General features: G+C 44.5%; 1 protein-coding gene across 1 annotated transcript in view; it reads right to left on the bottom strand.

Moving 5' to 3' along the window:
* Window positions 1–870: 870 nt before the first annotated feature.
* The window catches only part of camta2 (calmodulin binding transcription activator 2), a 108,647-nt gene continuing 83,167 nt past the window's right edge, over window positions 871–26,350 (bottom strand). Inside the window, exons 19-24 of the mRNA XM_045722568.1 lie at window positions 21,942–22,140; window positions 14,989–15,060; window positions 13,812–13,832; window positions 12,698–12,891; window positions 5,997–6,071; window positions 871–4,183 (exon numbers count right to left, since the gene is read on the bottom strand). Of these exons, the coding sequence (XP_045578524.1) occupies window positions 4,129–4,183; window positions 5,997–6,071; window positions 12,698–12,891; window positions 13,812–13,832; window positions 14,989–15,060; window positions 21,942–22,140 (616 nt within the window). The 3' untranslated portion in view covers window positions 871–4,128. The remainder of the gene's footprint in view (window positions 4,184–5,996; window positions 6,072–12,697; window positions 12,892–13,811; window positions 13,833–14,988; window positions 15,061–21,941; window positions 22,141–26,350) is intronic.

Raw genomic sequence — 26,350 nt, 5'->3', positions numbered from 1 at the left:
TCACAGATATAAAGATGAGTCCTCTATCTAGCTCTATGGAGCTGCCCATGATGTCACAGATATAAAGATGAGTCCTCTATCCGTCTCTATGGAGCTGCCCATGATGTCACAGATATAAAGATGAGTCCTCTATCCGTCTCTATGGAGCTGCACATGATGTCACAGATATAAAGATGAGTCCTCTATCTAGCTCTATGGAGCTGCACATGATGTCACAGATATAAAGATGAGTCCTCTATCCATCTCTATGGAGCTGCACATGATGTCACAGATATAAAGATGAGTCCTCTATCCATCTCTATGGAGCTGCACATGATGTCACAGATATAAAGATGAGTCCTCTATCTAGCTGCCCATGATGTCACAGATATAAAGATGAGTCCTCTATCCGTCTCTATGGAGCTGCCCATGATGTCACAGATATAAAGATGAGTCCTCTATCCGTCTCTATGGAGCTGCCCATGATGTCACAGATATAAAGATGAGTCCTCTATCCGTCTCTATGGAGCTGCACATGATGTCACAGATATAAAGATGAGTCCTCTATCCGTCTCTATGGAGCTGCCCATGATGTCACAGATATAAAGATGAGCTCTCTATCCATCTCTATGTGTTTAACACACACAGTGACAGACACACACACACACAGTGACAGACACACACACACACACACACACACAGTGACAGACACACACAGTGACAGACACACACACACACACAGTGACAGACACACACACACACACAGTGACAGACACACACACACACACAGTGACAGACACACACACACACACACACACACACACAGTGACACACACACACACACACACACAGTGACAGACACACACACACACACAGTGACAGACACACCCATTTTGAGGGTTTATAGTTTATTTAGTTCCAATGTTGTCGTTGTGACATTCGCTGTCATAAAATAACGTCGCCAAGGAAACCCAAATGTACAGAGTGACAGGAAGTAGAAACAAAACAACGCTTCCCCCTTTGCTTTCCCTTTATTAGTGCACTACTTTTAACCACATCCCTATGGGTCCTGGTCTAAAGTAGTGCACTATATAGGGAATAGGGTGCCATTTGGGCTGCAATTAAAAATAATAAACCACAGATCAGTAAATGTCTTAAATTAGATGAATCATCATATTCATAAATAAACATTTAATACTCAAAACACCAGCGGAAACAAAAAATAAAAATAGATAATGTAAATCATTTTTTTTTTTTTATAATAATACTTCATCATATTTTGGAAAAGTTTTGAAAATGTAAAAACTGTTAGAAACTCAAATAAATCAACTCAAGTCATTTAATATATTAACACCAGTAATAATAATCATCTCATAGCAGGGCCCCCCTATTCCCTACATAGTGCACTAGTATATAGTGAACAGGGAGCTATTGGGACACCCAGGTAGTAAGATAATGTGAAACCACGGGCCGCATCCCCAATGACTCCATGTTCCCTATTTATAGAAAGCTCTGGTTGATGTAGTGCACTACTATATAGGGTCCACTACAGTAAACAACACATCAGAAAAAATGCGTCCCAAATGGCACCCTATTCCCTATATAGTGTACTACTTTAGACTAGAGCCCTATGGGTAGGGCCCCAGAGCCCTATGGGGTAGTGTACTACTTTAGACCAGAGCCCTATGGGGTAGTGCACTACTTTAGACCAGAGCCCTATGGGGTAGTGCACTACTTTAGACCAGAGCCCTATGGGGTAGTGCACTACTTTAGACCAGAGCCCTATGGGGTAGTGCACTACTTTAGACCAGAGCCCTATGGGGTAGTGTACTACGTAGTGAACAGGGGCCCATTGGGAACAGCCCAAGGGTTCATCAGTCAAGCAGAGAGATCTCATAAAGGACAGAGATATAAATGATAATAATTCTCCAAGCAGATCGTTATGTTACAGTATGTACATCCAGACAGTACCTTCTAGAACATCTACACTGGGTCTAGTTCTCTCTCAGAGTTGGTAGGTTGTCAGAGTGCAATAGTAAAAATGTGTATTGACGCGTTATTACCGCCGTAGAGTGTTTATGAACTGTTAGTTGGTGTGTTATAAACCGTGAACACAGTTTATAAACCGTGAACACAGTTTATAAACCGTGAACACAGTTTATAAACCGTGAACACAGTTTATAAACCGTGAACACAGTTTATAAACCGTGAACACAGTTTATAAACCGTGAACACAGTTTATAAACCGTGAACACAGTTTATAAACCGTACATGTAATCAGTGTATAACCCAGTGTGTGTAATAATTGTGTGTTGGTAAACATCTTTCTGTGTTGTCCGGCAAAAGGGTTTGAAGACACTGTGTTATTTTTTTTTTTTTAAATCAGTCAAATTAACATTTCACCTCCTTAGACACAAAAAGATTTAATATTCTGATTATTGTGCTCAATCCCTGACCTTTAACCCTATGACCCTGACAGTGTAAAGGATGAGTTAAGGACGTTGTGTTAGCCTGACCTTTAACCTTTAACCCTATGACCCTGATAATGTAAAGGATCAGGACGTTTAGTCTCTCGCAGACCAAAACCCTCCTACAACCACCCTGCAACGTTACAGCAACCAACCTATAATGCTCCTACAACACAACCTGAAACCTTACCGTCTTCATTATCATCAAACCCCTCCTAGCTTCTATAACTGACTAGTAAAATGGGCAGTTGATTGGTTCGTTTTCTTTAAGACTTTGGGACACCTGGTGGTTTCTCTCTAGGTGGTCTAGATCTATACTGGTTCTATCTACACTAACACGGGCTGGTTTCTCTCTAGGTGGTCTAGATCTATACTGGTTCTATCTACACTAACATGAGGTGGTTTCTCTCTAGCTGGTCTAGATCTATACTGGTTCTGGTTACACTAACATGGGCTGGTTTCTCTCTAGGTGGTCTAGATCTATACTGGTTCTATCTATACTAACATGAGGTGATGTCTCTCTAGGTGGTCTAGATCTATACTGGTTCTATCTACACTAACATGAGCTGGTTTCTCTCTAGGTGGTCTAGATCTATACTGGTTCTATCTACACTAACATGGGCTGGTTTCTCTCTAGGTGGTCTAGATCTATACTGGTTCTATCTACACTAACACGGGCTGGTTTCTCTCTAGGTGGTCTAGATCTATACTGGTTCTATCTATACTAACATGAGGTGATGTCTCTCTAGGTGGTCTAGATCTATACTGGTTCTATCTACACTAACACGAGGTGATGTCTCTCTAGGTGGTCTAGATCTATACTGGTTCTATCTACACTAACACGAGGTGGTTTCTCTCTAGGTGGTCTAGATCTATACTGGTTCTATACCAACCCGGTGGTTGGTTAGTTCGGGTCAAGATATCTCCCCGTTTTAAGACTTTTAAGTGTTCTGTTCAGTCCTACTGTCTCAGCGGCTATCACTTCATACAAGTACAATACCTGCCCCAATGAATCACACAAAAGCAGTGACATGTAGTATGTGATATCTGTAGAATATATATGTATGTGTATATATATATATATATATATATATATATATATATATTTTAACGTTCCATACATTCAGTTAGAAGCTGCAGTTGTCTTGTTTTGCCCAGAAATAAACAGATTCCATCAGGTCCCTCCTCCTCTCCGCAGCGGAACAAGGGATAAGGCAGGAGTCTCTCTCTCCCTTTTTTTACTTCTCTCTCTCTCTCCATCCTTTCGCTGTTTGCATTCTTGCAGAAGTAGCATGACTTCATCATGAGAGAGGGATGAAGAGAAGGAGGAGAAGAGGATGAGAGGAGAGGAGGAGGATGAGAGGAGAGGAGGAGGATGAGAGGAGAGGAGGATGTGAGGAGGATGAGAGGAGGAGTGACAGAGGCATAAAGTTGGATGGGGTGATGAAGGAGGGCAACCAGGCCCCTCTCTCTTCTCCATCAGTCATCCCTCTCTCTTCTCCATCAGTCATCCCTCTCTCTTCTCCATCAGTCATCCCTCTCTCTTCTCCATCAGTCATCCCTCTCTCTTCTCCATCAGTCATCCCTCTCTCTTCTCCATCAGTCATCCCTCTCTCTTCTCCATCAGTCATCCCTCTCTCCTGTGGCGGATGGCAGGATGAAGGAGGGGTAAGAGGAGGAGTTAGGTGGTAAGCCCTCTCCTCTCTAACTCCTTAGTCTGTTTCAACTCTTTAATCCTGGAGAGAGAGAACAGGGGAGAAAGAGGAAGTGGAGAGAGAGAGAACAGGGGAGAAAGAGGAAGTGGAGAGAGAGAGAACAGGGGAGAAAGAGGAAGTGGAGAGAGAGAGAACGGGGGAGAAAGAGAAAGTGGAGAGAGAGAGAACAGGGGAGAAAGAGAAAGTGGAGAGAGAGAGAACAGGGGAGAAAGAGGAAGTGGAGAGAGAGAGAACAGGGGAGAAAGAGGAAGTGGAGAGAGAGAGAACAGGGGAGAAAGAGGAAGTGGAGAGAGAGAGAACGGGGGAGAAAGAGAAAGTGGAGAGAGAGAGAACAGGGGAGAAAGAGAAAGTGGAGAGAGAGAGAACAGGGGAGAAAGAGAAAGTGGAGAGAGAGAGAACGGGGGAGAAAGAGGAAGTGGAGAGAGAGAACGGGGGAGAAAGAGGAAGTGGAGAGAGAGAACAGGGGAGAAAGAGGAAGTGGAGAGAGAGAGAACAGGGGAGAAAGAGGAAGTGGAGAGAGAGAGAACAGGGGAGAAAGAGGAAGTGGAGAGAGAGAGAACAGGGGAGAAAGAGAAAGTGGAGAGAGAGAGAACAGGGGAGAAAGAGAAAGTGGAGAGAGAGAGAACAGGGGAGAAAGAGAAAGTGGAGAGAGAGAGAACGGGGAGAAAGAGGAAGTGGAGAGAGAGAACGGGGAGAAAGAGGAAGTGGAGAGAGAGAACAGGGGAGAAAGAGGAAGTGGAGAGAGAGAGAACAGGGGAGAAAGAGGAAGTGGAGAGAGAGAGAACAGGGGAGAAAGAGGAAGTGGAGAGAGAGAGAACAGGGGAGAAAGAGAAAGTGGAGAGAGAGAGAACAGGGGAGAAAGAGAAAGTGGAGAGAGAGAGAACAGGGGAGAAAGAGAAAGTGGAGAGAGAGAGAACGGGGAGAAAGAGGAAGTGGAGAGAGAGAACGGGGAGAAAGAGGAAGTGGAGAGAGAGAACAGGGGAGAAAGAGGAAGTGGAGAGAGAGAGAACAGGGGAGAAAGAGGAAGTGGAGAGAGAGAGAACAGGGGAGAAAGAGGAAGTGGAGAGAGAGAGAACAGGGGAGAAAGAGAAAGTGGAGAGAGAGAACAGGGGAGAAAGAGAAAGTGGAGAGAGAGAGAACAGGGGAGAAAGAGAAAGTGGAGAGAGAGAGAACGGGGGAGAAAGAGGAAGTGGAGAGAGAGAGAAGAGGGGGAGAAAGAGGAAGTGGAGAGAGAGAGAACGGGGGAGAAAGAGGAAGTGGAGAGAGAGAGAACGGGGGAGAAAGAGGAAGTGGAGAGAGAGAGAACGGGGGAGAAAGAGGAAGTGGAGAGAGAGAACAGGGGAGAAAGAGGAAGTGGAGAGAGAGAGAACAGGGGAGAAAGAGGAAGTGGAGAGAGAGAACGGGGGAGAAAGAGGAAGTGGAGAGAGAGAGAACGGGGGAGAAAGAGGAAGTGGAGAGAGAGAGAACAGGGGAGAAAGAGAAAGTGGAGAGAGAGAGAACGGGGGAGAAAGAGGAAGTGGAGAGAGAGAACAGGGGAGAAAGAGAAAGTGGAGAGAGAGAACAGGGGAGAAAGAGGAAGTGGAGAGAGAGAACAGGGGAGAAAGAGAAAGTGGAGAGAGAGAGAACAGGGGAGAAAGAGAAAGTGGAGAGAGAGAGAACAGGGGGAGAAAGAGGAAGTGGAGAGAGAGAACGGGGGAGAAAGAGGAAGTGGAGAGAGAGAGAAGAGAGGAAAAACATTCAGTAACATTAAAAAGTGACAAAATTCTGAATTACCAAGAATGATTTCTCTCTGATAACATTGATATCGCTGTGAGGTCACTGTGAGGTCACTGACCGGTGTCGGCATCGGCGAAGGAATCTCATGATCTTCCTGGCGGCCTGGTCCTGCTTCTTAGTCAGGAAGGAACCCCTGAAGGGACAAAAAGACATTAGGAAAAATAAATGCATTAAATATAAAACATTTTACACAATTTTACAACCTTTCTCTGTTAACCTGGACATTTTAAACTATAAACACAGTGTTATATAATCCCATGTGGGCTGGACATTTTAAACTATGAACACAGTGTTATATAATCCCATGTGGGCTGGACATTTTAAACTATGAATACAGTGTTTTATAATCCCATGTGGGCTGGACATTTTAAACTATGAACACAGTGTTATATAATCCCATGTGGGCTGGACATTTTAAACTATGAATACAGTGTTATATAATCCCATGTGGGCTGGACATTTTAACCTATAAACACAGTGTTTTATAATCCCATGTGGGCTGGACATTTTAAACTATAAACACAGTGTTATATAATCCCATGTGGGCTGGACATTTTAACCTATAAACTATGAATACAGTGTTTTATAATCCCATGTGGGCTGGACATTTTAAACTATGAATACAGTGTTATATAATCCCATGTGGGCTGGACATTTTAAACTATGAATACAGTGTTATATAATCCCATGTGGGCTGGACATTTTAAACTATAAACTATGAATACAGTGTTATATAATCCCATGTGGGCTGGACATTTTAAACTATAAACATAGTGTTTTATAATCCCATGTGGGCTGGACATTTTAACCTATAAACATAGTGTTTTATAATCCCATGTGGGCTGGACATTTTAACCTATAAACATAGTGTTTTATAATCCCATGTGGGCTGGACATTTTAACCTATAAACATTGTGTTTTATAATCCCATGTGGGCTGGACATTTTAAACTATAAACACAGTGTTATATAATCCCATGTGGGCTGGACATTTTAACCTATAAACATAGTGTTATATAATCCCATGTGGGATGGACATTTTAACCTATAAACATAGTGTTTTATAATCCCATGTGGGCTGGACATTTTAACCTATAAACATAGTGTTTTATAATCCCATGTGGGCTGGACATTTTAACCTATAAACATAGTGTTTTATAATCCCATGTGGGCTGGACATTTTAACCTATAAACTATGAATACAGTGTTATATAATCCCATGTGGGCTGGACATTTTAACCTATAAACTATGAATACAGTGTTATATAATCCCATGTGGGCTGGACATTTTAAACTATGAATACAGTATTTTATAATCCCATGTGTGCTGGACATTTTAACCTATAAACTATGAATACAGTGTTATATAATCCCATGTGGGCTGGACATTTTAACCTATAAACACAGTGTTTTATAATCCCATGTGTGCTGGACATTTTAACCTAAAACTATGAATACAGTGTTTTATAATCCCATGTGTGCTGTACATTTTAACCTATAAACTATGAATACAGTGTTATATAATCCCATGTGGGCTGGACATTTTAACCTATAAACTATGAATACAGTGTTTTATAATCCCATGTGTGCTGGACATTTTAACCTATAAACACAGTGTTATATAATCCCATGTGGGCTGGACATTTTAACCTATAAACTATGAATACAGTGTTATATAATCCCATGTGGGCTGGCCATTTTAACCTATAAACTATGAATACAGTGTTTTATAATCCCATGTGGGCTGGACATTTTAAACTATGAATACAGTGTTATATAATCCCATGTGGGCTGGACATTTTAAACTATGAATACAGTGTTATATAATCCCATGTGGGCTGGACATTTTAAACTATAAACTATGAATACAGTGTTATATAATCCCATGTGGGCTGGACATTTTAAACTATAAACACAGTGTTATATAATCCCATGTGGGCTGGACATTTTAAACTATAAACATAGTGTTATATAATCCCATGTGGGCTGGACATTTTAAACTATGAATACAGTGTTATATAATCCCATGTGGGCTGGACATTTTAAACTATGAATACAGTGTTATATAATCCCATGTGGGCTGGACATTTTAAACTATAAACACAGTGTTATATAATCCCATGTGGGCTGGACATTTTAACCTATAAACTATGAATACAGTGTTTTATAATCCCATGTGGGCTGGACATTTTAAACTATGAATACAGTGTTATATAATCCCATGTGGGCTGGACATTTTAAACTATGAATACAGTGTTATATAATCCCATGTGGGCTGGACATTTTAAACTATAAACTATGAATACAGTGTTATATAATCCCATGTGGGCTGGACATTTTAAACTATAAACATAGTGTTTTATAATCCCATGTGGGCTGGACATTTTAACCTATAAACATAGTGTTTTATAATCCCATGTGGGCTGGACATTTTAACCTATAAACATAGTGTTTTATAATCCCATGTGGGCTGGACATTTTAACCTATAAACATTGTGTTTTATAATCCCATGTGGGCTGGACATTTTAAACTATAAACACAGTGTTATATAATCCCATGTGGGCTGGACATTTTAACCTATAAACATAGTGTTATATAATCCCATGTGGGATGGACATTTTAACCTATAAACATAGTGTTTTATAATCCCATGTGGGCTGGACATTTTAACCTATAAACATAGTGTTTTATAATCCCATGTGGGCTGGACATTTTAACCTATAAACATAGTGTTTTATAATCCCATGTGGGCTGGACATTTTAACCTATAAACTATGAATACAGTGTTATATAATCCCATGTGGGCTGGACATTTTAACCTATAAACTATGAATACAGTGTTATATAATCCCATGTGGGCTGGACATTTTAAACTATGAATACAGTATTTTATAATCCCATGTGTGCTGGACATTTTAACCTATAAACTATGAATACAGTGTTATATAATCCCATGTGGGCTGGACATTTTAACCTATAAACACAGTGTTTTATAATCCCATGTGTGCTGGACATTTTAACCTAAAACTATGAATACAGTGTTTTATAATCCCATGTGTGCTGTACATTTTAACCTATAAACTATGAATACAGTGTTATATAATCCCATGTGGGCTGGACATTTTAACCTATAAACTATGAATACAGTGTTTTATAATCCCATGTGTGCTGGACATTTTAACCTATAAACACAGTGTTATATAATCCCATGTGGGCTGGACATTTTAACCTATAAACTATGAATACAGTGTTATATAATCCCATGTGGGCTGGCCATTTTAACCTATAAACTATGAATACAGTGTTTTATAATCCCATGTGGGCTGGACATTTTAAACTATGAATACAGTGTTATATAATCCCATGTGGGCTGGACATTTTAAACTATAAACATAGTGTTTTATAATCCCATGTGGGCTGGACATTTTAACCTATAAACATAGTGTTTTATAATCCCATGTGGGCTGGACATTTTAACCTATAAACATAGTGTTTTATAATCCCATGTGGGCTGGACATTTTAACCTATAAACATTGTGTTTTATAATCCCATGTGGGCTGGACATTTTAAACTATAAACACAGTGTTATATAATCCCATGTGGGCTGGACATTTTAACCTATAAACATAGTGTTATATAATCCCATGTGGGATGGACATTTTAACCTATAAACATAGTGTTTTATAATCCCATGTGGGCTGGACATTTTAACCTATAAACATAGTGTTTTATAATCCCATGTGGGCTGGACATTTTAACCTATAAACATAGTGTTTTATAATCCCATGTGGGCTGGACATTTTAACCTATAAACTATGAATACAGTGTTATATAATCCCATGTGGGCTGGACATTTTAACCTATAAACTATGAATACAGTGTTATATAATCCCATGTGGGCTGGACATTTTAAACTATGAATACAGTATTTTATAATCCCATGTGTGCTGGACATTTTAACCTATAAACTATGAATACAGTGTTATATAATCCCATGTGGGCTGGACATTTTAACCTATAAACACAGTGTTTTATAATCCCATGTGTGCTGGACATTTTAACCTAAAACTATGAATACAGTGTTTTATAATCCCATGTGTGCTGTACATTTTAACCTATAAACTATGAATACAGTGTTATATAATCCCATGTGGGCTGGACATTTTAACCTATAAACTATGAATACAGTGTTTTATAATCCCATGTGTGCTGGACATTTTAACCTATAAACACAGTGTTATATAATCCCATGTGGGCTGGACATTTTAACCTATAAACTATGAATACAGTGTTATATAATCCCATGTGGGCTGGCCATTTTAACCTATAAACTATGAATACAGTGTTTTATAATCCCATGTGGGCTGGACATTTTAAACTATGAATACAGTGTTATATAATCCCATGTGGGCTGGACATTTTAAACTATGAATACAGTGTTATATAATCCCATGTGGGCTGGACATTTTAAACTATAAACTATGAATACAGTGTTATATAATCCCATGTGGGCTGGACATTTTAAACTATAAACATAGTGTTTTATAATCCAATGTGGGCTGGACATTTTAACCTATAAACATAGTGTTATATAATCCCATGTGGGCTGGACATTTTAACCTATAAACATAGTGTTATATAATCCCATGTGGGCTGGACATTTTAACCTATAAACATAGTGTTATATAATCCCATGTGGGCTGGACATTTTAAACTATAAACACAGTGTTATATAATCCCATGTGGGCTGGACATTTTAACCTATAAACATAGTGTTTTATAATCCCATGTGGGCTGGACATTTTAACCTATAAACATAGTGTTATATAATCCCATGTGGGCTGGACATTTTAACCTATAAACATAGTGTTTTATAATCCCATGTGGGCTGGACATTTTAAACTATAAACACAGTGTTATATAATCCCATGTGGGCTGGACATTTTAAACTATAAACTATGAATACAGTGTTATATAATCCCATGTGGGCTGGACATTTTAAACTATAAACACAGTGTTATATAATCCCATGTGGGCTGGACATTTTAACCTATAAACATAGTGTTTTATAATCCCATGTGGGCTGGACATTTTAACCTATAAACATAGTGTTATATAATCCCATGTGGGCTGGACATTTTAACCTATAAACATAGTGTTTTATAATCCCATGTGGGCTGGACATTTTAACCTATAAACATAGTGTTTTATAATCCCATGTGGGCTGGACATTTTAAACTATAAACACAGTGTTTTATAATCCCATGTGGGCTGGACATTTTAACCTATAAACTATGAATACAGTGTTTTATAATCCCATGTGGGCTGGACATTTTAACCTATAAACTATGAATACAGTGTTATATAATCCCATGTGGGCTGGACATTTTAAACTATGAATACAGTATTTTATAATCCCATGTGTGCTGGACATTTTAACCTATAAACTATGAATACAGTGTTATATAATCCCATGTGGGCTGGACATTTTAACCTATAAACTATGAATACAGTGTTATATAATCCCATGTGGGCTGGACATTTTAACCTATAAACACAGTGTTTTATAATCCCATGTGTGCTGGACATTTTAACCTAAAACTATGAATACAGTGTTTTATAATCCCATGTGTGCTGTACATTTTAACCTATAAACTATGAATACAGTGTTATATAATCCCATGTGGGCTGGACATTTTAACCTATAAACTATGAATACAGTGTTTTATAATCCCATGTGTGCTGGACATTTTAACCTATAAACACAGTGTTATATAATCCCATGTGGGCTGGACATTTTAACCTATAAACTATGAATACAGTGTTATATAATCCCATGTGGGCTGGACATTTTAACCTATAAACACAGTATTTTATAATCCCATGTGGGCTGGACATTTTAACCTATAAACTATGAATACAGTGTTATATAATCCCATGTGGGCTGGACATTTTAACCTATAAACAGTATTTTATAATCCCATGTGTGCTGGACATTTTAACCTATAAACTATGAATACAGTGTTATATAATCCCATGTGGGCTGGACATTTTAACCTATAAACTATGAATACAGTGTTATATAATCCCATGTGGGCTGGACATTTTAACCTATAAACAGTATTTTATAATCCCATGTGGGCTGGACATTTTAACCTATAAACTTTGAATACAGTGTTATATAATCCCATGTGTGCTGGACATTTTAACCTATAAACACAGTGTTATATAATCCCATGTGGGCTGGACATTTTAAACTATAAACACAGTGTTATATAATCCCATGTGGGCTGGACATTTTAACCTATAAACACAGTATTTTATAATCCCATGTGTGCTGGACATTTTAACCTATAAACATAGTGTTATATAATCCCATGTGGGCTGGACATTTTAACCTATAAACATAGTGTTATATAATCCCATGTGTGCTGGACATTTTAACCTATAAACATAGTGTTATATAATCCCATGTGGGCTGGACATTTTAACCTATAAACATAGTGTTTTATAATCCCATGTGGGCTGGACATTTTAACCTATAAACACAGTGTTATATAATCCCATGTGTGCTGGACATTTTAACCTATAAACATAGTGTTATATAATCCCATGTGTGCTGGACATTTTAACCTATAAACTATGAATACAGTGTTATATAATCCCATGTGTGCTGGACATTTTAACCTATAAACTAAGCCCTTCGTACTAATAGGGAACCACAATGGTTAAGATGCTGGTTTCCCGTTACCACCTACTTCAGTTTTGGGTTGTGTGATCCGGACCCTCTGGGTCCCTGTTTGAGGCGTTCATACTCCTTGTAGCTGCGGTAGTACTGTTGGATCAGAACCGCAGCCCGTCTAGACTGCTGGAATTTCTTCTGCTCATAGTAACTACGGAACTTAGACTGGATCAGTATCGCTGCCTGAGTCATCCTTTTATACAGAGCATACTGACAGAGGAGAGGAGAGGAGAGGAGGAGAGGAGAGGAGAGGAGAGGAGAGAGAGGGGAGGAGAGAGAGGGGAGGAGAGAGAGGGGGAGGAGAGAGAGGAGAGGAAGAGAGGAGAGGGGAGAGAGGAGAGGAGAGGGGAGAGAGGAGAGGAGAGGGGAGAGAGGAGAGGAGAGGGGAAGAGGAGAGGGGAGAGAGAGGGGAGGAGAGGAGAGGGGAGGAGAGGGAGAGAGGAGAGGAGAGGGAGAGAGGAGAGGAGAGGAGAGGAGAGGGAGAGAGGAGAGGGGGAGGAGAGGAGAGAGAGGCGAGGAGAGAGAGGAGAGAGAGGAGAGGAGAGAGAGGAGGAGAGAGAGGAGAGGGAGAGAGAGGAGAGGGGAGAGAGAGGAGAGAGAGAGAGAGGAGAGGCGAGAGAGGGGAGAGAGAGGAGAGGAGAGGAGAGAGAGGAGAGGGGAGGAGAGGGAGGAGAGGAGAGAGAGGAGAGGAGAGAGAGGAGAGGAGAGAGAGGAGAGGAGAGAGAGGAGAGGGGAGAGAGGAGAGGGGAGAGAGGAGAGGGGAGAGAGGAGAGGGGAGAGAGAGAGAGGAGAGAGAGAGAGGAGAGGAGAGAGAGAGGGGGGAGAGAGAGGGGGAGAGAGGGGGAGAGAGGGAGAGAGGAAGAGTTACACATGTTCTTGTACATATAAACATACATGTAAGGATACAGCACTCCTGTTTCACTCCAGCCTAAAGCACATACCCACAGAGGTTCCACACGCCAAATGCAGACACAATCTACACAAAGCCTTTAGTGTCTCTCCCCTCTCTCCCCCTCCCCCTCTCTCCCTCTCTCCTCTCTTTCTCCTCTCCTCTCTCTCTCTCCCTCCTCTCCTTTCTCCTCTCCTCTCTCTCTATGACAGTAGAAACAATCTGCGGTTAGACACGTTACCTTCAGAGCTATCCATGTTAGCTAGCATGATGATATCAGAGAGAGAGAGAGAAGGAAGAGTGGAGAAAGAGATATGGAAAATGAGAGGACAAAGAGAGAGAGAGAGAGAGAGAGAGAGAGAGAGAGAGAGATGGTAGATGAGAGGACAAAGAGAGAGAGAGAGAGAGAGAGAGAGATGGAGGCATGGAGAAAGAGAGATGGAAGATGAGAGGACAAAGAGAGAGAGAGAGAGAGAGAGAGAGAGAGAGAGAGAGAGAGAGATGGTAGATGAGAGGACAAAGAGAGAGAGAGAGAGAGACAGAGAGAGAGATGGAGGCATGGAGAAAGAGAGATGGAAGATGAGAGGACAAAGAGAGAGAGAGAGAGAGAGAGAGAGAGAGAGAGAGAGAGAGAGAGAGAGAGAGAGAGATGGTAGATGAGAGGACAAAAAGAGAGAGAGAGAGAGAGAGAGAGAGATGGTAGATGAGAGGACAAAAAGAGAGAGAGAGAGAGAGAGAGAGATGGTAGATGAGAGGACAAAAAGAGAGAGAGAGAGAGATGGTAGATGAGAGGACAAAGAGAGAGAGAGAGAGAGATGGTAGATGAGAGGACAAAGAGAGAGAGAGAGAGGACAAAGAGAGAGAGAGAGAGAGAGATGGTAGATGAGAGGACAAAGAGAGAGAGAGAGAGAGAGAGAGAGAGATGGTAGATGAGAGGACAAAGAGAGAGAGAGAGAGAGAGAGAGATGGTAGTTGAGAGGACAAAGAGAGAGAGAGAGAGAGAGAGAAACAGAGAGAGAGATGGAGGCATGGAGAAAGAGAGAGATGGTAGATGAGAGAACAAAGAGAGAGAGAGAGAGAGAGAGAGAGAGAGAGATGGTAGATGAGGACAAAGAGAGAGAGAGAGAGAGAGAGAGAGAGAGAGAGAGAGAGATGGTAGATGAGGACAAAGAGAGAGAGAGAGAGAGAGAGAGAGAGAGAGAGAGAGAGAGATGGTAGATGAGGACAAAGAGAGAGAAGTATTAGTGTTGTTTTGTTGGTTGCACCACAGCATGTCACAGCTACATGCAACAGGCCAACGACTCTGCCTCCTCTACGGACAGAGGACAGGGGTTAGAGATCAGCCAGGTCTCCAAGGTGATGACCTCTGGGGTTTGGAGGTGAAGAAGTGTGTGCTGGGTAAAGGGGCGTGTCTCTACCTGCTTGTACTTCCTGTAGCAGCGCTGGATGACGGCTGCTGCCACGTCCTGCTGTTCCTTTAACCTCCGACCCTGGACAGAATCAGAGAGGGGATAACATCAGCATTAGAAGGGAGGGAGGGGGAGGGAGGAGGGGGAGGGGAGGGAGGGAGGGGAGAGGGAGGAGGGAGGGGGAGGGAGGGGAGAGGGAGGGAGGGGAGGAGGGGAGGAGGGAGGGAGGAGGGAGGGAGGGAGGAGGGAGAGGGAGAGGAGGGAGGAGGGAGAGGGAGGGAGGAGGAGGGAGGAGGGAGGAGAGGAGAAAGAAGGAGGAGGAGGGATGAGGGAGGAGGAGGGAGAGGAGGAGAGGGAGGGAGGAGGGAAGGGAGGAGGGAGGAGAGGGGGAGGGAGGATAAGATCAGCATTAGAAGGGAGGGAGGGGGGAGGGAGGGGAGGGAGGGAGGATAAGATCAGCATTAGAAGGGAGGGGGGGGAGGGAGGGAGGGAGGGAGGGAGGATAACATCAGCATTAGAAGGGGGGGGGGAGGGAGGATAAGATCAGCATTAGAAGGGAGGGAGGGGGGAGGGAGGGGGAGGAGGGAGGAGGGGGAGGGAGGGAGGATAACATCAGCATTAGAAGGGAGGGGGGGAGGGAGGGAGGGGGAGGAGGGAGGGGGAGGAGGGAGGGGGAGGGAGGGGGGAGGTGAGGGGGAGGGAGGGAGGGAGGGAGGGAGGGAGGGGGAGGGAGGATAAGATCAGCATTAGAAGGGAGGGAGGGGGGAGGGAGGGGGAGGGAGGGAGGATAAGATCAGCATTAGAAGGAGGGGGGGGAGGGAGGGAGGGAGGGAGGGAGGGAGGGAGGATAACATCAGCATTAGAAGGAGGGAGGGGGGAGGAGGGAGGGAGGGGGAGGAGGGAGGGAGGGGGAGGAGGGAGGGGGAGGGAGGAGGGAGGAGGGAGGGAGGGGAGAGGGAGGGAGGAAGGGGGAGGGAGGATAAGATCAGCATTAGAAGGGAGGGAGGGGGGAGGGAGGGGGAGGAGGGAGGATAAGATCAGCATTAGAAGGGAGGGGGGGAGGGAGGGAGGGAGGGAGGGAGGATAACATCAGCATTAGAAGGGGGGGGGGAGGGAGGATAAGATCAGCATTAGAAGGGAGGGAGGGGGGGAGGGAGGGGGGAGGAGGGAGGAGGGGGAGGGAGGGAGGATAACATCAGCATTAGAAGGGAGGGGGGGAGGGAGGGAGGGAGGAGGGAGGGAAGGAGGAGGGAGGGGGAGGGAGGGAGGGAGGAGGGAGGGGGGGAGGGAGGATAAGATCAGCATTAGAAGGGAGGGAGGGGGGAGGGAGGGGGAGGGAGGGAGGATAAGATCAGCATTAGAAGGGAGGGGGGGAGGGAGGGAGGGAGGGAGGGAGGGAGGATAACATCAGCATTAGAGGGGGGGGGGGAGGGAGGATAAGATCAGCATTAGAAGGGAGGGAGGGGGGGAGGGAGGGGGAGGAGGGAGGGAGGGAGGGAGGGAGGATAACATCAGCATTAGAAGGGAGGGGGGAGGGAGGATAACATCAGCATTAGAAGGGAGGGGGGGGGAGGGAGGGGGAGGGAGGGAGGGAGAAAAATATCAGCTTTAGTGACTGAAAGTCATGTGTGCCCTATTAAGATTGCCTCTCTTGCAAAAACTCCCAGGGACACTGTTAGGACCCCCAGGGACCAGGGACCACTGTTAGGTCCCCCAGGGACCAGGGACCACTGTTAGGTCCCCCAGGGACCAGGGACCACTGTTAGGTCCCCCAGGGAACACTGTTAGGTCCCCCAGGGAACAGGGAACACTGTTAGGTCCCCCAGGGAACACTGTTAGGTCCCCCAGGGAACACTGTTAGGTCCCCCAGGGAACACTGTTAGGTCCCCCAGGGAACACTGTTAGGTCCCCCAGGGAACACTGTTAGGACCTCCAGGGACCAGGGACCACTGTTAGGACCCCCAGGGACCAGGGACCACTGTTAGGACCCCCAGGGACCACTGTTAGGACCCCCAGGGACCACTGTTAGGACCCCCAGGGACCACTGTTAGGACCCCCAGGGACCACTGTTAGGACCCCCAGGGACCACTGTTAGGACCCCCCAGGGACCACTATTAGGACCCCCCAGGGACCACTATTAGGACCCCCAGGGACCAGGGAACACTGTTAGGACCCCCAGGGACCAGGGAACACTGTTAGGACCCCCAGGGACCACTGTTAGGACCCCCAGGGAACACTGTTAGGACCCCCAGGGACCACTGTTAGGACCCCCAGGGACCACTGTTAGGACCCCCAGGGACCACTGTTAGGACCCCCAGGGACCACTGTTAGGACCCCCAGGGACCAGGGACCACTGTTAGGTCCCCCAGGGAACACTGTTAGGTCCCCCAGGGAACAGGGAACACTGTTAGGTCCCCCAGGGACCAGGGACCACTGTTAGGTCCCCCAGGGAACACTGTTAGGTCCCCCAGGGAACAGGGAACACTGTTAGGTCCCCCAGGGAACAGGGAACACTGTTAGGTCCCCCAGGGAACACTGTTAGGTCCCCCAGGGAACACTGTTAGGTCCCCCAGGGAACACTGTTAGGTCCCCCAGGGAACACTGTTAGGACCCCCAGGGACCAGGGAACACTGTTAGGACCTCCAGGGACCAGGGACCACTGTTAGGACCCCCAGGGACCAGGGACCACTGTTAGGACCCCCAGGGACCACTGTTAGGACCCCCAGGGACCACTGTTAGGACCCCCAGGGACCACTATTAGGACCCCCAGGGACCAGGGAACACTGTTAGGACCCCCAGGGACCACTGTTAGGACCCCCAGGGACCACTGTTAGGACCCCCAGGGACCACTGTTAGGACCCCCAGGGACCACTGTTAGGACCCCCAGGGACCACTGTTAGGACCCCCAGGGAACACTGTTAGGACCCCCAGGGAACACTGTTAGGACCCCCAGGGAACACTGTTAGGACCCCCAGGGACCACTGTTAGGACCCCCAGGGACCACTGTTAGGACCCCCAGGGACCACTGTTAGGACCCCCAGGGACCACTGTTAGGACCCCCAGGGACCAGGGAACACTGTTAGGACCCCCAGGGACCAGGGAACACTGTTAGGACCCCCAAGGACCCCCAGGGACCACTGTTAGGACCCCCAGGGACCACTGTTAGGACCCCCAGGGACCACTGTTAGGACCCCCAGGGACCACTGTTAGGACCCCCAGGGACCACTGTTAGGACCCCCAGGGACCACTGTTAGGACCCCCAGGGACCACTGTTAAATCCACTAATGGTATTTTAGTTATTGACAGTTGCTTGTGGGCTAGAGACATTATCTACTGTACAGGTATGGAGCACATTTACATTATCTACTGTACAGGTATGGAGTACATTATCTACTGTACAGGTATGGAGTACATTATCTACCTTACAGGTATGGAGTACATTATCTACCTTACAGGTATGGAGTACATTATCTACCTTACAGGTATGGAGTACATTATCTACTGTACAGGTATGGAGTGCATTATCTACTGTACAGGTATGGAGTGCATTATCTACCGTACAGGTATGGAGTACATTATCTACCGTACAGGTATGGAGTACATTATCTACCGTACAGGTATGGAGTACATTATCTACCGTACAGGTATGGAGTACATTATCTACCGTACAGGTATGGAGTACATTATCTACCGTACAGGTATGGAGTACATTATCTACCGTACAGGTATGGAGTACATTATCTACTGTACAGGTATGGAGTACATTTACATTATCTACCGTACAGGTATGGAGTACATTATCTACTGTACAGGTATGGAGTACATTATCTACTGTACAGGTATGGAGTACATTTAAATCATCAACATATTTCTCTGGCAGCGCTGTCAATAACTGGAAGGAAGAACAATATGCCTTCTGTAGACCCCACAAGCACAGACTTCAGGGTCTTTGACTCTCATAGGTATCAGTCAAACAGATCATTTAGATGGAGGGAGAGAGAGAGAACAGAGAGAGAGAGAACAGAGAGAGAGAGAGAGAGAGAACAGAGAGAGAGAACAGAGAGAGAGAACAGAGAGAGAACAGAGAACAGAGAGAGAACAGAGAGAGAACAGAGAGAACAGAGAGAGAGAGAGAACAGAGAGAGAGAGAACAGAGAGAGAGAGAGAGAACAGAGAGAGAGAGAGAACAGAGAGAGAGAGAGAACAGAGAGAGAGAGAGAACAGAGAGAGAGAACAGAGAGAGAGAGAGAACAGAGAGAGAGAGAGAGAGAGAACAGAGAGAGAGAGAGAACAGAGAGAGAGAGAGAGAACAGAGAGAACAGAGAGAGAGAGAGAACAGAGAGAGAGAGAGAACAGAGAGAGAGAGAACAGAGAGAGAGAGAGAACAGAGAGAGAGAGAACAGAGAGAGAACAGAGAGAGAACAGAGAGAGAGAGAACAGAGAGAGAACAGAGAGAGAGAGAACAGAGAGAGAGAGAACAGAGAGAGAACAGAGAGAGAACAGAGAGAGAGAGAGAACAGAGAGAGAACAGAGAGAGAGAGAGAACAGAGAGAGAGAGAGAGAGAACAGAGAGAGAGAGAGAGAACAGAGAGAGAGAGAGAGAGAACAGAGAGAGAGAGAGAACAGAGAGAGAGAGAGAGAACAGAGAGAGAGAGAGAGAACAGAGAGAGAGAGAGAGAGAGAACAGAGAGAGAGAGAACAGAGAGAGAGAGAACAGAGAGAGAGAGAACAGAGAGAGAGAGAACAGAGAGAGAGAACAGAGAGAGAGAACAGAGAGAGAGAACAGAGAACAGAGAGAGAACATAGAGAGAACAGAGAGAGAGAGAACAGAGAGAGAGAGAAACAGAGAGAGAGAACAGAGAGAGAGAGAGAACAGAGAGAGAGAGAGAACAGAGAGAGAGAGAGAACAGAGAGAGAACAGAGAACAGAGAGAGAACAGAGAGAGAGCGAAGCGAACAGAGAGAGAGAGAGAACAGAGAGAGAGAGAACAGAGAGAGAGAGAACAGAGAGAGAGAGAGAACAGAGAGAGAGAACAGAGAGAGAGAGAGAACAGAGAGAGAGAGAGAGAACAGAGAGAGAGAGAACAGAGAGAGAGAGAACAGAGAGAGAGAGAGAACAGAGAGAGAAACAGAGAGAGAGAGAGAGAGAGAGAGAGAGAACAGAGAGAGAGACAGAGAGAGAACAGAGAGAGAACAGAGAGAGAGAGAGAACAGAGAGAGAGAGAACAGAGAGAGAGAGAACAGAGAGAGAGAGAAACAGAGAGAGAGAGAGAGAGAACAGAGAGAGAGAGAACAGAGAGAGAGAGAACAGAGAGAGAGAACAGAGAGAGAGAGAACAGAGAGAGAGAGAACAGAGAGAGAGAGAGAGAGAGAGAGAGAGAACAGAGAGAGAGAGAGACAGAGAGAGAGAGAACACAGAGAGAGAGAACAGAGAGAGAGAACAGAGAGAGAGAGAGACAGAGAGAGAGAGAACAGAGAGAGAGAGAGAACAGAGAGAGAGAGAGAGAACAGAGAGAGAGAGAGACAGAGAGAGAGAGAGAACAGAGAGAGAGAGAGAACAGAGAGAGAGAGAGAGAGAGAGAGAGAGAGAACAGAGAGAGAGAGAGAACAGAGAGAGAGAGAGAGAACAGAGAGAGAGAGAGAACAGAGAGAGAGAGAGAGAGAGAGAGAGAGAACAGAGAGAGAGAGAGAACAGAGAGAGAGAGAACAGAGAGAGAGAGAACAGAGAGAGAGAGAACAGAGAGAGAGAGAACAGAGAGAGAGAGAACAGAGAGAGAGAGAGACAGAGAGAGAGAGAACAGAGAGAGAGAGAACAGAGAGAGAGAGAACAGAGAGAGAGAGAACAGAGAGAGAGAGAGAGAGAGAGAGAGAGAACAGAGAGAGAGAGAGAGAGAGAGAGAGAACAGAGAGAGAGAGAGAGAGAACAGAGAGAGAGAGAGAGAACAGAGAGAGAACGAGAGAGAACAGAGAGAGAGAGAGAACAGAGAGAGAGAGAAACAGAGAGAGAGAGAGAACAGAGAGAGAGAGAGACAGAGAGAGAGAGAGAACAGAGAGAGAGAGAGAACAGAGAGAGAGAGAGAACAGAGAGAGAGAGAGAACAGAGAGAGAGAGAGAACAGAGAGAGAGAGAGAGAGAGAACAGAGAGAGAGAGAACAGAGAGAGAGAGAGAACAGAGAGAGAGAGAACAGAGAGAGAGAGAGAACAGAGAGAGAGAGAGAACAGAGAGAGAGAGAACAGAGAGAGAGAGAGAACAGAGAGAGAGAGAGAACAGAGAGAGAGAGAGAACAGAGAGAGAGAGAGAACAGAGAGAGAGAGAGAACAGAGAGAGAGAACAGAGAGAGAGAGAACAGAGAGAGAGAGAGAACAGAGAGAGAGAGAGAACAGAGAGAGAGAGAACAGAGAGAGAGAACAGAGAGAACAGAGAACAGAGAGAGAGAGAACAGAGAGAGAGAGAACAGAGAGAGAGAGAGAACAGAGAGAGAGAGAGAGAACAGAGAGAGAGAGAGAGAACAGAGAGAGAGAGAGAGAACAGAGAGAGAGAGAGAGAACAGAGAGAGAGAGAGAACAGAGAGAGAGAGAGAACAGAGAGAGAGAGAGAGAACAGAGAGAGAGAGAGAGAACAGAGAGAGAGAGAGAACAGAGAGAGAGAGAGAGAACAGAGAGAGAGAGAGAGAACAGAGAGAGAGAGAGAACAGAGAGAGAACAGAGAGAGAGAGAACAGAGAGAGAGAGAACAGAGAGAGAGAGAACAGAGAGAGAGAGAACAGAGAGAGAGAGAGAACAGAGAGAGAGCGAACAGAGAGAGAGAGAGAACAGAGAGACAGATTAAGTCGTTAAATCATCTTGACGTCAGCAATACCGTTGCCGGACGATAACCTGAATTAATCCTGCTGGGAACATGAACCAACCCTAAAACAGGATGTGTCAGCGTTGCTCCTCCCACCAGCGTTGATATTGCGCGTACCTTGTATCGTCTGAAGGCGTTCTGGATGATTCGTGCGGCCTCGTACAGTTCTCTCTGCTCAGAGTCCGTCAGAGTCAGCAGAGCAAAGTCCCTCTCCATCCTCCCGTTGGCCGAGGCGTTCAGGAACTCGGCCCACGCCGCACTGCTGGGGGGCCGTAGCCTCTGGAGGGCGCTGAGGTGAGAGGGCGGTAACACACACCTAGTAGAGACACACACACACACACACACACACACACACACACACACACACACACACACACACACACACACACACACACACACACACACACACACACACACACACACACACACACACACACACACACACACACACACACACACACACACAGCTGCTTAGATGCTGTGGAACATCTGGAGGGCCAGGGTGATTGGTAGATGGTATTGATGTTCTGCGGTTACTAAACAGCTGATTGGTAGATGGTATTGATGTTCTGCGGTTACTAAACAGCTGATTGGTAGATGGTATTGATGTTCTGCGGTTACTAAACAGCTGATTGGTAGATGGTATTGATGTTCTGCGGTTACTAAACAGCTGATTGGTAGATGGTATTGATGTTCTGCGGTTACTAAACAGCTGATTGGTAGATGGTATTGATGTTCTGCGGTTACTAAACAGCTGATTGGTAGATGGTATTGATGTTCTGCGGTTACTAAACAGCTGATTGGTAGATGGTATTGATGTTCTGCGGTTACTAAACAGCTGATTGGTAGATGGTATTGATGTTCTGCGGTTACTAAACAGCTGATTGGTAGATGGTATTGATGTTCTGCGGTTACTAAACAGCTGATTGGTAGATGGTATTGATGTTCTGCGGTTACTAAACAGCTGATTGGTAGATGGTATTGATGTTCTGTGGTTACTAAACAGCTGATTGGTAGATGGTATTGATGTTCTGCGGTTACTAAACAGCTGATTGGTAGATGGTATTGATGTTCTGCGGTTACTAAACAGCTGATTGGTAGATGGTATTGATGTTCTGCGGTTACTAAACAGCTGATTGGTGGATGGTATTGATGTTCTGCGGTTACTAAACAGCTGATTGGTAGATGGTATTGATGTTCTGCGGTTACTAAACAGCTGATTGGTAGATGGTATTGATGTTCTGCGGTTACTAAACAGCTGATTGGTAGATGGTATTGATGTTCTGCGGTTACTAAACAGCTGATTGGTAGATGGTATTGATGTTCTGCGGTTACTAAACAGCTGATTGGTAGATGGTATTGATGTTCTGCGGTTACTAAACAGCTGATTGGTAGATGGTATTGATGTTCTGCGGTTACTAAACAGCTGATTGGTAGATGGTATTGATGTTCTGCGGTTACTAAACAGCTGATTGGTAGATGGTATTGATGTTCTGCGGTTACTAAACAGCTGATTGGTAGATGGTATTGATGTTCTGCGGTTACTAAACAGCTGATTGGTAGATGGTATTGATGTTCTGCGGTTACTAAACAGCTGATTGGTAGATGGTATTGATGTTCTGCGGTTACTAAACAGCTGATTGGTGGATGGTATTGATGTTCTGCGGTTACTAAACAGCTGATTGGTAGATGGTATTGATGTTCTGCGGTTACTAAACAGCTGATTGGTAGATGGTATTGATGTTCTGCGGTTACTAAACAGCTGATTGGTAGATGGTATTGATGTTCTGCGGTTACTAAACAGCTGATTGGTAGATGGTATTGATGTTCTGCGGTTACTAAACAGCTGATTGGTAGATGGTATTGATGTTCTGCGGTTACTAAACAGCTGATTGGTAGATGGTATTGATGTTCTGCGGTTACTAAACAGCTGATTGGTGGATGGTATTGATGTTCTGCGGTTACTAAACAGCTGATTGGTAGATGGTATTGATGTTCTGCGGTTACTAAACAGCTGATTGGTAGATGGTATTGATGTTCTGTGGTTACTAAACAGCTGATTGGTAGATGGTATTGATGTTCTGCGGTTACTAAACAGCTGATTGGTAGATGGTATTGATGTTCTGTGGTTACTAAACAGCTGATTGGTAGATGGTATTGATGTTCTGTATATAGATTTTTCTATTGTGTTATTGACTGTACGTTTGTTTATGTGTAACTCTGTGTTGTTGTTTGTGTCGCACTGCTTTGCTTTATCTTGGCCAGGTCGCATTTGCAAATGAGAACTTGTTCTCAACTGGCCTACCTGGTTAAATAAAGGACTTGTTCTCAACTAGCCTACCTGGTTAAATAAAGGACTTGTTCTCAACTAGCCTACCTGGTTAAATAAAGGACTTGTTCTCAACTAGCCTACCTGGTTAAATAAAGGACTTGTTCTCAACTAGTCTACCTGGTTAAATAAAGGACTTGTTCTCAACTAGCCTACCTGGTTAAATAAAGGACTTGTTCTCAACTAGCCTACCTGGTTAAATAAAGGACTTGTTCTCAACTGGCCTACCTGGTTAAATAAAGGACTTGTTCTCAACTAGCCTACCTGGTTAAATAAAGGACTTGTTCTCAACTGGCCTACCTGGTTAAATAAAGGACTTGTTCTCAACTAGCCTACCTGGTTAAATAAAGGACTTGTTCTCAACTAGCCTACCTGGTTAAATAAAGGACTTGTTCTCAACTGGTCTACCTGGTTAAATAAAGGACTTGTTCTCAACTTGCCTACCTGGTTAAATAAAGGACTTGTTCTCAACTAGCCTACCTGGTTAAATAAAGGACTTGTTCTCAACTAGCCTACCTGGTTAAATAAAGGACTTGTTCTCAACTAGCCTACCTGGTTAAATAAAGGACTTGTTCTCAACTAGCCTACCTGGTTAAATAAAGGACTTGTTCTCAACTAGCCTACCTGGTTAAATAAAGGACTTGTTCTCAACTAGTCTACCTGGTTAAATAAAGGACTTGTTCTCAACTAGCCTACCTGGTTAAATAAAGGACTTGTTCTCAACTAGCCTACCTGGTTAAATAAAGGACTTGTTCTCAACTGGCCTACCTGGTTAAATAAAGGACTTGTTCTCAACTAGCCTACCTGGTTAAATAAAGGACTTGTTCTCAACTGGCCTACCTGGTTAAATAAAGGACTTGTTCTCAACTAGCCTACCTGGTTAAATAAAGGACTTGTTCTCAACTAGCCTAACCTGGTTAAATAAAGGACTTGTTCTCAACTGGCCTACCTGGTTAAATAAAGGACTTGTTCTCAACTAGTCTACCTGGTTAAATAAAGGACTTGTTCTCAACTAGTCTACCTGGTTAAATAAAGGACTTGTTCTCAACTAGTCTACCTGGTTAAATAAAGGTAGAATAAAAATAAATACCTAGACAGACAGGAGTGTGTGTGTGTGTGTGTGTGTGTATATACCTGGATAGGGAGGAGTGTGTGTGTGTGTGTGTGTGTGTGTGTGTGTGTGTGTGTGTGTGTGTGTGTGTGTGTGTGTGTGTATACCTGGTGTGTGTGTGTGTGTGTGTGTATATACCTGGTGTGTGTGTGTATATATACCTGGTGTGTGTGTGTGTGTGTGTGTATATATACCTGGTGTGTGTGTGTGTGTGTATATATATACCTGGTGTGTGTGTGTGTGTGTGTATATATACCTGGTGTGTGTGTGTGTGTGTGTGTGTGTGTGTGTGTGTGTGTGTGTGTGTGTGTGTGTGTGTGTGTGTGTGTATATACCTGGTGTGTGTGTGTATATACCTGGTGTGTGTGTGTATATACCTGGTGTGTGTGTGTGTGTGTGTGTGTGTGTGTGTGTGTGTGTGTGTGTGTGTATATATACCAGGTGTGTGTGTGTGTGTATATATACACCTGGTGTGTGTGTGTGTGTGTGTGTGTGTGTGTGTGTGTGTGTATATATACCTGGTGTGTGTGTGTGTGTGTGTGTGTGTGTATATATACCTGGTGTGTGTGTGTGTGTGTGTGTGTGTGTATATATACCTGGTGTGTGTGTGTGTGTGTGTGTGTGTGTGTATACCTGGTGTGTGTGTGTGTGTGTGTGTGTGTGTGTGTGTGTGTGTGTATATATATACCTGGTGTGTGTGTGTGTGTGTGTATACCTGGTGTGTGTGTGTGTGTGTGTGTGTGTGTGTGTGTGTGTGTGTGTGTGTGTGTGTGTATACCTGGTGTGTGTGTGTGTGTGTGTGTGTATATATATACCTGGTGTGTGTGTGTGTGTGTGTATACCTGGTGTGTGTGTGTGTGTGTGTATATACCTGGTGTGTGTGTGTGTGTGTGTATACCTGGTGTGTGTGTGTGTGTGTGTATACCTGGTGTGTGTGTGTGTATACCTGGTGTGTGTGTGTGTGTGTGTGTGTGTGTGTGTGTGTGTGTGTGTGTGTGTGTGTGTGTATACCTGGTGTGTGTGTGTGTGTGTGTGTGTGTGTGTGTATATACCTGGTGTGTGTGTGTGTGTGTGTGTGTGTGTGTG

This window comes from Salmo salar, chromosome ssa07, assembly GCF_905237065.1.
Source record: "Salmo salar chromosome ssa07, Ssal_v3.1, whole genome shotgun sequence".
NCBI lineage: Eukaryota > Metazoa > Chordata > Actinopteri > Salmoniformes > Salmonidae > Salmo > Salmo salar.
The sequence above is the reverse complement of the archived record's forward strand: the minus strand, read 5'-3'. Positions and strand labels throughout refer to the sequence as shown.